Below are 13,894 nucleotides of genomic sequence, written 5' to 3'. Positions count from 1 at the left end.
GCGCTCTATATATTGTCCAAAGCTAAAAATAAATAAATAAATGTATATGTAACCCCCCACCCATGTGAGAAAAAGCAAAGTGCCCTCCACAATGTCACAAACCAACAGTACCTGCAGGAGGTGCCCTCTTTGTTTTTTTCCTGCCCTTCACACAGCCGCCACTGTCCACACGTGTAAATTTATTGCACAGTTATGGTGACCTTCGATACTGAATTTATGACTTCATTTCAAAATTATGCTAAACAATGAAAACATACGATTTTTCTTTTTTTTTTTTTCCAGTTTGAAGCGCCTGAATGATAACCTCCTTTTCAATAGGGGGCGCTGAAGGCTTAAATACTGCACAGTTCCGGCGGACTCCCGGAAATACACACTTATTCGACACCAGTGAAGAAGAAAAAGTAAATTGCAACATGGCGACTCCCATGCACAGAATAATAGCCCGGAGGCAGGCGTGAGTAAAAACGATTTTGCCTAAATGAAATGTCATCATTTCGGTGTTATATTGTGGCTGAGGTATTAGCTCATGAACACACCGCTCCGTGAACAGCTTTAATGTGAATAAACCCAGTTCACCGGGCCTCACATGATGTGCTGCTAATCACAACAACGGCTTCACATCTGCCTGTCGTTTTCTCTCATCCTTCACACAATGAACACCACAACGGACCAATTTGTCTCGTTAAACTTCACGAGTAATTTGTGGATTCGTGTTTCATGTGTTTAAAAATCCAAATAATTGATTATTTATCAGGAAGCGGCTTCATTTTGTTACAGCAATGAATGGTAATTTCAAATGCAAAGTGGTCGATACAAAACAATCCGGCTTGGTATCATTGTTACAGACAATACTGCAATGATTGTTCAATGCCAAGACCAGTTTAAGCCAACAAATTTAATCGATTATTGAAGCGGCTAATCGTGTAATGGTAACTAGTCGTCATGTTTGTCGACGTTCAAATTTGGTTTACCAGATTTCTTCTTTGCTGTGTTGAATTCAGGGAGGCCAACAAGCAAAATGTGCGCTGCCAGAAGTGTTTGGAGATGGGACACTGGACGTACGAGTGCACGGGGAAGAGGAAGTATCTGCACAGGCCTTCAAGAACAGTGGAGATGAAAAAGAAACTGAAGGAGAACGAGATGAAACAGAACAGCATCACCGGGTAAGATGTCTGAACACACCGCCTCTGAAAAAAAGACAATATCCAAGGCTTTAACAGGCTGTGACAGCAGAGATCGTCACTGTTATTGAGCCTGCTTTGGGGATCAGGGGTGTGATGTAGCATGAGCAGACTGGAGAGGCTGAGTGGTGCCTGTGACCCTGTTCCCACCTGGTTTTAACATCCATCCTGAGAAATCTGAACACAGGATGGCACCTATAAGTACAGGTGTAAACAGCAGCAGTGTGTCCTCAATGTCTCTTGAGTGATCGGACATCAGGACACAGTCGGAGGTGGCCTGGGACGCTTTTGTCCACGTGGAATTTGAAGTTTAACATACATTGAAGGGCCACTTACTAACTTGACATCCTCTGGACTCTCAGCTGATGGATCAAATGCAAACTGAGGTGCAGGTCGGCTATAAAGCAGCTGCTTAATGAATAAAAACACAAACTGTCTAGTTTGTGGAGTGGAGCCAGGAGGAGCTCAGCTCCCTTTAGTAAGACATGAGCTCCACTAAAAACATGATGCAATAAATTTTAAATAACTAAAATATCTAAAATATCTATTGACAACATGCAGGTTTTTTTTTCTTCAATATAAAATTTGGAAGCGGTGGCTGTTCTTCTAACCCTAGATGTAATAGTTACTATAGGAATACTACAGAAAAATTACAGGCAGCAGTATGAATCTGTGCATTGCAGTTATTTCAAGAATACCACAGAAATATTACAGGTCATTTTATCCACTTAATCAGAGAACCCTCTCAAACCCGCTGGAATAATTCAGTAATCTGAGCCTGAACGTGATTGGGTGGAGCTTATAACAGATGTGAAGTGCGTCTTCAGTGATTGACAGCACATCAGAACAAGGCTGGAGTTAGCGAGGATGTCTCTTTTTCTTAAATACCTGCTGAAATGCCATTTTATTTTTATTTTTTGCGTGGAACTCTCTCTCTCGATCACTCTTAAATGAACCTGCATCTGGCAGGTTAAGGCCAATAAGAAATACAAAAAAACTCAAAAATAGCAAAATATAAATCGTGATAGAATGAGTAAGGTATGAAAAATGAGAAATTAGCCTAAATGAATAAATGACTAAATTAAAAACTCAAAACAGTAGACTAAAAGTAAATAACTGGTTACAAGTGCAAGATAAAATAATAAAAGGAACTAAAAGAGAGGAGATGTATAGAAGTGAGTAACACCGGAAAATAAAAGGCAGGGTATTAAAAGGAAAACATTTCAGAACAGCATAGGAATGATATGAATAGTTAATGGAATATTTCACTCTAAATGAAAATGTATTCATTATCTGCTCACTCCCCTCTCCACTGAAGGAAACAAAATGTGCAGTATAATAATGTTTTTTTAGCCAGACAGTTGCAGTGCACGGTGGGTGCAAAAATCCACATTATTGCCTCATTATCGCCTACATTTTCCTCACGGACAAAGCTCTGGTTGCTGCACTCCTTAGTGGAAGAAACAGGAAAAAAACAGGAGCTGGCAAGGGGTTTTGTGCAGTTCTTCTGATAATTTGGGAGAAAGCTGAGATGAAACCAAGTGGGCTAACTCCCTCTCTGCATTTGCTTGAGCTCCGAGCTTTTGAATTTGAGTTTTGCTGATATGGGGCTGGTGAGTAGATAATGATAATGAATTTTCATTTTGGGACGAACCGTTCCTTCAAGTACTACGTGGCTCTCATCTGAACTTTGATGATAGATGCCGTGGGAGATAAGAATTTCTCTCTTTCATTTTAAAGCCCAGATTTTCTCGGTGGGTCTGACTGTATGGATCAACAGGCTTTGCAGTCACAAGCCTGAGGCCTCTGGTGAAGGAGGAGAGCTGCTCGACATGTGTGGGCTCTGCAGTTTTCTTCTCTGTTTGTCTAATTTGTGTTCTCTCAAAGATGCTCTGGATTGTAGGGCTGCTGCCAGGCTAAAATGATTAATGATCATCTCAACAAGTTTGATGGATTTGGCTGTTGAGTTGGACAAGGTGTTTGCCAAACTAAGCTGAGATGCCAGATTGCGAGAGGCTGTCGGCAGTGGAATGGTAAAAGGAAGCACAGCAGCTTCTGACTTTCATCAAAGACCCTGAGTCTACAGAGAAAATGGAGACAATGTTCTACCAGACACCAAAACCTTGAATATGAGCCTTCTCTGTGTTCTACATGATCTGTAAATTCATAGGAAAGTCTATGAAATTGCCATTGTAGAACATTGAGGCACTGGCAGTGGAAAATGTTATTGTGCATTATCGCCATCTAGTGGTGGACAGTATAGACGCAGCATATTGTGCTGTTGAACTTTTTTTTTTTTTTTTTTTTTTTTTTTTTAACCTCTAATGTCAAGTTATTGCTGTTAAAGCTGTTAATTTTTCCTGTTCGCAGGCCAGGAAGAGAAGGCTCCAATGAGAAGAAAGTAAAGAAGAAGTAAGTGACGCTTATTGTGATTTGACACTGTTTGATTGTTTGGATGAACATGAGTTATCATTTTTGATGTCGCACAAATCAGTGACCAGTTCAGTCAGCTGTTCAGTAATAATTAGTTACAATTCAGTTATTCTGTTCATAATTAGACATTTTAATTCATAGAAAAAAAAGTAATCTACACAGAATTTGTACATGTATGGGACAAATAAACATTTGACCCTTTTCTTTGTGTTACTTTGAGATTCCTCACAGCCTTATTCCTTCAAATTAAAACTCGCAGTTAGCACTTTGAATTAATAATCCACAATGCTTTCACAGACTCAAATGTGTGTTGTGCTTCACTCTGTTGACAGTTGATATAACACAATCGTGATTCAGCCTAAACCCACTTTCCAAAAGCTTTCAGTTTTGTTGTTCTAAACACTTTGCAGTGAGTAGCACTTCCCTGGGAAAAATCCTCTTGTGCACAGGAAGTGATACATTTTATGGCTGGGTTTGAAATAAACAGAAGAAGCCTGAGCAGTGAGGGCCACAATGACTGTCAAACAGTCAAAAAAAAAACCCTGAATAGGTATAGGTATATGCATTTTGTATAATGAATTTATGGGCTCTGCTGTTTACCATTAATATTCTTGAAATACTTCTAAATGCTACATTTATTTAAGGAAGAAAAGATGAAATAAGTGTGAAATTTGTGTAAATGTATGATCTCTGCTGTCTTACAACTTGAATGTTATGCATACATTTAAAATTTTACAACAGTGATGAGTCTACTTTCTATATATTCCCTCTGCAACCGGTGGCAACGGAGGGAAAAAATCAATTAAAAATTTGTTTGGAAAATGAAAGAGATCAGGCAGAGGGTAGACTCAGATGCAGCTTTTTTTTTTTGTTTTTTTCTCCACGCGAGGCGGTGGTGCTGTTACTCATTAGCTCAAGTCTACATTCAGTATTTTTATGTGATCAGGCCAGTGTAGAACTTGAGCTGCAGCTTGGTAGGTCTGTTGCAAAGTTCATATCTCAGTTGTCTTTTGTCAGGGTGTTATCACAGGTTGATGATTGACTTGAGGCTGTTGGCTAAAATCCAACTGCAGCTATTATGTAACTCCTTTATCACAGTTTGTAAAACATGTCCGATGTCGTGCAGACGTTACTGTCTTTGTAGACATTTTCGGGAGCCGGCGTAAAGCCCTGCTGATGTGTGTTTCATAGTTGTCGTATAGCTGCCCATGCATGTTTGTTTTTGAGGTGTGGCGTGTGCTGACGGGCAATGACGTCAAAGCGCTGGCGACTGGTGGGAAGTGAACTGCAAAACATCAAAGTGCAGGAGATGTCTCTAGGGGCCCCAAAAATGACAGGAACCTCACGGGTTATCACTTCCTAACCTCAAAGTCATTGTGTTATTTAATTTCCAAGGCAGTAGCTGTAGAGACCCTTCCTCCTTTTGTGAGAGGGAGAGTGTCAGACTGTCAGAACGGCATGAGGCAACTTAAAATCAGCGCAGACATCGTCCCTACTTGTCTAGCCTTCTTGGAAAGTTGCACCAGCTCCTGTTTTCCTGCCCACAGCCCACGCAGCGTTTCATTCACTGTACAAGACTTAAGTAACATGTGATGATGCTCTGTGTTTTCGGCCTCTTGCTCCCAGGTCTAAAGACTCCAGCGACAGCAGCAGTGATTCAGACAGCTCGTCCGCTGACTCATCGTCCGACAGCAGTGACTCCTCCAGCTCCTCGTCAGATGACAGCGACAGCAGCAGTGACAGTGACGATGACAGCTCTTCCTCCTCCTCCTCTTCCTCCTCCTCTTCATCTTCAGACAGCTCAGACTCAGGAAGTAGCAGTGATTCAGATCAAGGGCCACCAAAGAAGAAGAAAAAGAAGAAATGAGCAAGTTGTTGCAATAAATGTTTTTTTTTTTTTCTGTTTTATGCTTTTTTTTTTATTTGGCCAAGTTCAATTTTAGATGTACACTTGGTTATGATTTTTTTTTTTTTTTTTTTTTTGAGGTTACTGTACTTAAATCCATCACAGTGGGATGGATCTGAATTTCTGATTTCAGCTTGTGAGTCATTCAGGTGTTTACTACTCCTACCAATAGTGGATTATGGACTAGAATTGGTTTTGAGTCATGCAGATATTTTTGCTGTCTTGTTTTGTTATCAAAGCATCTTTTTTTTTCCTGTCACTTGTGTTAATGTGATATATCCTCAACTTCACTGTTCTGTCAAGATGTCTGTTTTAAATAGTTCGGATGGAATTTCATGTTGAATCTTGTGAATTTGTACTAAAGTATATTTTTAGTCAAAGCTTAAATCTGTACAGCTCACAGTCTTTTAAATCTTATCAAAAAAAAATCCTCATAAGCCAATACAATACCTAGAACTGAAAAGGCATTAAAGGGAAACCTTTTAATGGAAACTGAATAAAAATCGTCTTCGTGGTCTGTTTCAATGTGTTTCCAGTCAGGGTGAAGTGTTGCTGTCATTGTGCACTCACTTATTCAACAGCAAAACAAACTTGCTTCGTTATTTGCACTGACAAGTAAAGGTTTTCGCTGCAGTGGAACACATCAACTCAGTTTTTAATATTTAATGCGAGAATAAAATGGCAGCACATTTTGTTCTTCATAATGACAGTTCAAAAGGTCATCGCCGCACTGTGGCAGGAACAGCGGTTACTAACATACATTATTTTATTCAAAAGTTTCCCACTTGGCCTATCAAAGTCTGGATGATGACCAGGGATGGATTTTGAGTGAAAATTCAATAACAATTACAATTCACAGTTGGCAGATGCTGTTATCCAAAGTGATGTACATGTGAGATTTTTATCCACCACAAACACAAGATTGAAAGGGACTCTGTGGATTGAATGGAACTTGGTAGCTTGTGCCAGCGCTGAGGAAGAGAAGAAGGCTTTTTATTCTTTTATTTACTCTGGCCCATTACTGTCACAATCTGTTTATAGCTTGATCAAACCCATAAAGCAGGGGTTTTCAACTGGTTTTGTCCCAGGGACCACCATTGTAACCAAGAAGCAACTCGGGGACCACTGCTTTGGGGGACGTTTGTTTTATTTTGCACCATGCTTAAAATAAAAGAGTAGCTTATATAGGCCTATATATGTAAAGAAGGCTATTTATTTGCATCAGTCTATTTATTTGCATCTTGTTATAAAAAGAAGAAGAAGAAGTCAATTAATAATGAACAACAATAGGATGTGGGAAGCCAAGAGGGCTTGTGCTGAACAGTTAGCCTACTTTACGTTAGGCAGGGCTCGGATCGAAGTCATGCAAAGAGACAGTCCATTTTTTTCCGTTTTTTTTTTTTTTTTTTTTTTTTTTTGCTTCTGGGGTCCGTTTCACGAAGCGGGTTCAACAAACTCCGAGTCTTAACCCAAACTCTGAGTTGATTTACACGGAGTTTGGAAACTCTGAGTTTTCGGTTCCAGAACAGCTGATTTGAGTTAGTTTGATCAACTCGGTGTAGTTTCACCTGGAGTTAGGCGCGTGCACCACAGCTATAAAAAGACAGCCCCGATTTGACGAGTCACCATGGCAACGGGGAAGCGTCGGGCTGCGTTTTTCACCGCATTCATTTTTTTTTTTTTTTTTAAGTGCAACATCGCTGCAGCGGCAAAGGAGAGGGAGACAGCGTTGGAGAACACTGCTGCTCGGGTCAATGCGTAAGTTTAAATGTAGTCCGTTGTAATAATATTACAGGGGAAAACTGCTTGAATGGTAGCCTATTAATTTATTTCATTTAGGTGTAATCCCGCGGGGGAGAAGCGCACTTGGCAGCAGCTTAAGATGAAATATAAAAACATTGTTCAGACATCTATGCGCGGTCTTATAACCATCTCCCGACAAATATTTAATTCTCTGCGCAGTAACACTGCACCTTCATCCACGGCATCATTGTCGAAAGGACATGCCATGTTCGTTTGAGTTACATCCTTTTGTGAAACGGAAAACTCAGTTTCCCTCATTTCAGGGTTAACAAACTTAGAGTTTTCACTAAACCCGCTTTGTGAAACGGACATGAGGCTTGGGAGAGTCTCGATCAACTCCAGTTGACATAATCTGGATGGGTAAGTTATTCACAGAAATGAATTGTGAATGGAAAATAAATTAAGTCTAAATAATAAATCATTTTAAAAATTATTATTATTATTTTCCATTTACAATTTCACGGACCACCTGCAATACCGCCGCGGACCACCGGTTGACAATCCCTGCCATAAAGCATCTCCGTCTGATCAACAGTACAGCGAGGGCCTATGTGTACATTTTAAAAGTGGCCTCTCACAAAATCAGACATGGCAGTTCCCTGTTTTCTATGAGCCGTTTGGACTTTTGCATTTTCAAGGCTACCACTAGGGGCACCGCTGACAACGGCAGAAATTGATATCTCAGTGTTCTTGACCAAGCACTACTCTGATTTTCTCATAGTAATTGATCTGCTTAGGGAAATTCTTGTCTTGTTCCTGTCTTAAAGGAAAGAGTTGTCTGGTTTAAGGATGATCTGTAAAAAGAAAAACAAAAGCAACACTGATTTAAAACAGCTTTTGTGTGTGTTTGGTGCCATTTTGTTGTGTGGTGGCTTATTTTTTTCTCATTCCCACTGGATAACTTGTCAAACATGGACATTATGACATCATGGCTCAGTTCTTGGCATGCGGTGACAATATAATATGATATGGGAAAAATTTCAACCCTAAAATAGGCTATTATCAGCAAATGTCAGGTTTTGGTGTCTGTTCCCCAGAATCAAAACAGATGTCTTCTTTCTAGACTCAGCACAGCGCATCAGCGAGCAACCGAGCAACGATCACACAAGAAGAAATCCATTACAGAGCAAACAGCAGTTTCTACAATGACAGCAGTCACAGTGCACCAGCATATAATGCAGAATATGCTTTGCAACTCTAAGTTCTTGCCACAAAAATGCTGTCTCACTACTGCTGCTTCTCTCTCCACTTACACAAAAAAGTGGAACACAGCTAAATGGAGCAAGGCTTGCTCTGGGAGTTGTTGAGAGGCATTCTGGGAAATGTAGTTAAATAGTGACAAGTAGAAGTAGACAGCCTGCAAGTTAAGAGAGGAAGGGGTGCACCAAAAAAGTAAACTACAACTCCTCATCCCATTACAGGCATGCACTGGTCATCACTAACTGATGATGCTTAAATGCAAACTTCTGTTTTGTGTGGTAAAAATGGTTTTTCCTTACTTACAATTTACAGTGGGTCCACACAATCACTTTGAGCATTGAGCAGTCGAGACCTGCATTAACAAAAATAGTTATAAATTTTGAAAAACTGGCCGTTAGAGAGGGCACGTGGAAAGTGTGAATGGTCACACGGCGAGGGTTAAGACACGTATGGAAACGATGCAACGATGGGCGCATAGAGGTCAAACCTGATTCACTCTGATCAAACTCAGATGCCATCTCATACTGTGAGTGTGACCACACTGCTACGTTTCCATTCAGCCGCTGACCTTTGAGAGTGTCAAAACCTCCACAGCACTGCATCGGCTTGAACTGCAGCCAGCACTCCAGCAAGTGGCACTTTATTTCCTTCTCAGGTTGCAGTATAGTGATACTTTTTAGACATGACTGCAGATGCAAAGTTACCATTCCTCCCTGTTTTCTTCTTTGTACCTCACAGCCTCCCTCGAAATAGTAAAATTTCATCAACATTGAACATTTTTTTTTAACTGTGTCTGATGTCTTCATTTGAGCGCACTTCCTGTGTCTGTGAAAATGTGACCACGTGTGTGTAAAAACAACCCCACACTATACTGCAACTGCAGTGTCCTTTTCTTTTTTAAGCTCTGAGAGGCCACAGGAATAACACATGCAAATTCTTATTAACAGATGCAAACCCTAAATTTTACATGAAACCTTATTCCAACAAGCTCAAAATAATGTCTGGCATCATGCGCAGACAATCCTTGAAGGTCTCAGGGGTCATTTAAGGATTTGGAATATGAATGCAGGCAAGTTTTCAACTCCTGTTGTTTAAAGTTTTGTCCTCAGAGATAACCCAAATCACCTTATACTGAATCCAGTGTCCCATGTGAGGCAGAACCATAACCACAAATAGCCTATCTGAACTGAATCGCTTATCTAAAGATGACAACATTAAAGAAGGACTTCCTTTAAAAACTCTCAAACTACAAAAAAGTCCTTCTCACTAAATGCTGTGTATTTATTTAACAAAAAGGAAGAAAAAAAAAAACACATTGTGAACAAAATGTCTACCACCATGTGACATTTGTTCATAGCAGCTACAAAACGAGAGGCCCGTTACCTGCAGTCAGAGCAGACAGAAAAGCCTCACTGACGAGCTACCGGCGGTCACATGACGCTACATGCACCGCCGCCCGTGCTGCCTTCACGTACTCCTCGTGCTGCCTTCACGTCCTCCTCCAGTCGTTTGAAGTCCTAACTTGTTGCATGCCCTTGGTTAAACATAATAATTTCGTTTTAGTGGCAACCTACCTTGAATGAAGGGGGTGGGGGGGACTCAGTTTGGGAAATGCAATAGCCTACATTTATTTACCAAAAGGCGTGTGACAAGTGAAAAGCAAACAAAGAGCTTGAAAAAAATAATGGAGAATTTCATTAATTGTTTACATATAACGTCAAAAAAGAAAACAAAAGAACAGGCAAACCAAACAATGCTGCATGCAAGTCATATGTAAATAAGCGTCATGATTCCTTCATAGATGGAGGCAGGGATTTGGAAATACATTTTAAATTATCCGAAGTCTTGTATGTATTCTGTGGAATTGAACTGCTCCTGATCAAGTTTTCCCCATTTATTTATGCATTTATTTATTTATTGTTAGAGACAGACACATTATGCATTGATAAACTAAAAAACAGTTATCCAACATGGCAGTGTTTTTAGCTTAGTGTGCTAATTTACAACACATGCCATGTACCCATAAAGTGGGGAAAAATAACAGAAAAAAAAATGTATGTATGAGTTCAGATTTAGGTCTAGTTTAATTCACTAAAAAAGACATGATCACACGTTTGAAACCGCATACCGGCGTGTAAAGATCAATTTACTGAGTGGTACAGTGAAGTTGGTGTTACAGAGCAAACAAGACACTGCAGTGCCAACCACAGAATAAAATATCGTGTCCTGATATGGCATTCTGAGTTGCGATCGCAAAAATTGCTCGTTTATTTGAAATCCATAAATGGCTCCCCACATTTGACTGCAGCTCCTTATTGGTCCTTATCGAAATTTGACAAGCTGGAGAAACTGATGTACGTTTTCAAGAGTCCAGGTTGTATTTACCACCTGAAAACCGAGGTAAGCGGTGTTTTCAAGTAGGAAGTCAGTGTCGCTTGTTGTGGTTCGGTTTTAATAAACAACAAGAAACCTCATCCTCAGCAGTGGCTGGGTCGTTAATTGCGTATTTTCCGACAGCACCTGAACACAACACGCTTGCTGCCATCCATGCATCCAATACTGTTGTACCTGCTGGCTAGTTAACTTAGCTAGCAACCTTACCTAACAGTCACTACTGTTGAAGAATAATGAAATGAATGAGAGACAAAATGATATTACGTTGTCTTCCGCTAAATTTTCTGTTATATTTGAGAGGGAAGATGACGTCCGTCCGTTTGTTTTTGGTATTATAGCTGTTATAACGTTTCGCTGAGTCCATTTTGCGTGTATCTGGAAGTGGAAAAGACAAAGAGAAAAGAGCTTTCCAGTAGCTAGAATGGTTTGGGCCTAAATAGAAGATAAGAGGTAAGGATGTTCGCCGGTGTGTGAAACGTTACATGGCAGCCGACTCAAATAAGTGGTTTTCTGACATTTTGTATGAGTGTTCACTTTAATTTTCACTGTGTATTTCCCAGGCTCGGGGCCAGCTAACTGTTAGCCTAGCCGCATACTAGCAGAGCAGGCTAGCTAACGTTAACGTAATGCTAAAGCAAATTGGCAGAGTAGTGGATATCATGTTAGCTTTGTGCTAACTGGTCAAACTTGCTGGTTGGATTTTTTTTTTTTTTTTTTTTTTTTTTTAGTTAGTAATGTCGGCAAACACCGAATACAAGATTACCTCGCAATGTGCATCTGTGTTTGCTTTTCATTATGTTTTTTTTTTTTCTTTTTTTTTCTCCCAAACAAAGCACAATGTTTGTGTTAGTGGGTCGTATTTTGTCTGTGTAGCTACTAGTTCATGACGTCTTATGTTTTTGTACTATCGTTATGTGATATGCACACTCTGGTAGGTAAAAGTTAACTTGCATGTACAAACAATGTGATAAATTCAATTCAAGCAATTCTCCATCCAATAGAGACATTGCACAGAGATTTATTATATAATTGTGCTTGGTGAATTAAACTGTAGCGCACTCCACTCAGCTTAGAAAACGACAACAACCAAGCCGCCTGTCATTTTAGTTTTGCCTGCGCATATATTGACTTTTTTCCACAGTAAATGGAGAACCTAACCTGGAATAGGTCTATAGCAATAGTCAAATATTTGCAGTGACCAGTTAAAAAAAAAAAAACAACTCTTCTGGCTTCTTGAACTGGAGCATCATTATAACCTATACTTCATTTATTCTATCAGATTACTATCAAGGCTACATCCAGCCTGCTTAGAGCTAGATCTGCACTTACTGTAGCTAAAGGAAACTTCTATTTTAAAGGAAAGAAATGTGATAGCTTATGTGTCTAGCAAAAAGGACAGCTGATATGCTTTTCTAGGAAGCCATTTTACATGCCACTGTTGGGGGGAAGGGCTGGCAAATGTATCATAAGTCCAGTGTAAGTCATATAACTTAGGATGTACATGTCTCCTTAACAAAAAAAAAAAAAAAAAAAACCTTGTATATGGAAACTGAGTCAGATTATCAAACTTGTTTTTCTTGTCTGACAGATGGTGTGTGTGTGTGTGTATCTGTGTGTGTGTACATGTGTGGGGGTGCTCTGAGTGCTTAAGGTCATGAACTCGTTTATGGCATGTAGCTGTGAACTCACACAACAGTTGTAGTCAGGTGTGGGACGTTTGAGGTGATGATGGAGTTGTTGTTTTTTAAACAAGGTGAAGAACAGTTACATTAGTTTTAAGAAACATGGACATATTTATGCTATTGTTTGCATATGCTGTTAAAGAGACGGGACAAAAGAAGCTCCCTTTCCATGTAGAAAATGTTATGGCAGGTCAAGGTTTGTTCTGTGTAGTGCTTGTGACGCAGCTTACTGTGAAATCCTCCACACTTCCTGTTTAGATTTTGCTGGATGGTTCCGGTTTAACCATTTCCTTCATAGCTCAGTGCAGGTCACATACAAATATTCTCTTGAGGTGTTATGGTGACATGTGTGTCCTCCCTGGACTGTGCGTATTTTCTTTGGCTTTGGCAGCTCTATTGTAAGTTGAGGCAGTGCTACAGTTTGTTTTTGCAGGCTGGATGTTTGGGAAATGAACAACACCTATCTTGCTCTAGGCTATTCGAGAATACATGAGTATACAAAATTATAGGACCGCCCTCCTTAAATTTATTTGCAACCCTTTTTGGCACAGTCCATGTCTGAACTCTCCCAAGGCTTAACAATCCCTCTTTATCCTGCTTCATCCACTTCGTCATCATCTCCTTTTCATGATTGAAGAGGATTTAATAAGTCAAAAAGCAATCATAGCATTATCCTGGGTTGCCTTTTTTATGGAAGGCACAGGTGGCCTTAATAATTTTTACAGGGTTGTTTTACAGTTACCTAGGTTTTTAGCAATCACATTCTTCTTTTAAACCTCGCCTTAGAGCTAATGGTCTCTTCAGCTATGACCAATAAGCCAGGTTAAGTTCATAATCAAATCTTGCGACTCTTATAATAAAGGGGTTTGTTGAGAGCCAGTTGTCTGAGGACTCTTCCAGAGTCAGCCAGTTTAATTAGCTCAAATCTAATCAGACATCAGCGGCTTTTTTTTTTCTGTCAGTGCTGTTGCTCACACAGCAGAAAAATATGCTGCTCGCTGTGTCCTGACCTCACGCATCTGTTCTTCAGCTTTTGTTTCTCTAGGACCAGAGTTTAGCTTTCATGTGGGCATATAAGCTTGTGTGAGGTGAAGCTCTTTAGGCTTATTTTATTTCACAGCTGTAGCATAGATTGTATTGTTAGATGTTGCTCTATCATATTGTTTTTGAAATAGTTCAGTTATGACATCTAGCAACACCAGTACTAGCACATGAATAATAAGGAAAATAATAATGAGCCTCATTGGCAGATCACTTTTGGGAACAGTTTAAGTGCTTTGCAGGCAATAAAATTA

The 13,894-nt window shown here is 39.9% G+C and overlaps 2 protein-coding genes across 2 annotated transcripts in view; both read left to right on the top strand.

Moving 5' to 3' along the window:
• The first annotated feature begins 358 nt into the window (after positions 1-358).
• Positions 359-6,041, top strand: zcchc10 (zinc finger, CCHC domain containing 10). The gene is made up of 4 exons (XM_030069634.1): positions 359-454; positions 1,002-1,163; positions 3,552-3,593; positions 5,241-6,041. The coding sequence occupies exons 1-4, from the start codon at positions 414-416 to the stop codon at positions 5,479-5,481; spliced, it is 486 nt and encodes a 161-aa protein (XP_029925494.1). The 5' UTR covers positions 359-413; the 3' UTR covers positions 5,482-6,041.
• A 5,047-nt stretch (positions 6,042-11,088) lies between these two features.
• The window catches only part of aff4 (AF4/FMR2 family, member 4), a 35,710-nt gene continuing 32,904 nt past the window's right edge, over positions 11,089-13,894 (top strand). The window contains exon 1 of the mRNA XM_030069611.1: positions 11,089-11,367. The gene's annotated coding sequence lies outside the window, so the exon portion shown is untranslated. The remainder of the gene's footprint in view (positions 11,368-13,894) is intronic.

Source organism: Myripristis murdjan, chromosome 14, assembly GCF_902150065.1.
Source record: "Myripristis murdjan chromosome 14, fMyrMur1.1, whole genome shotgun sequence".
NCBI classification, from domain to species: domain Eukaryota; kingdom Metazoa; phylum Chordata; class Actinopteri; order Holocentriformes; family Holocentridae; genus Myripristis; species Myripristis murdjan.
This window is presented reverse-complemented; position numbering and strand designations above follow the sequence as displayed.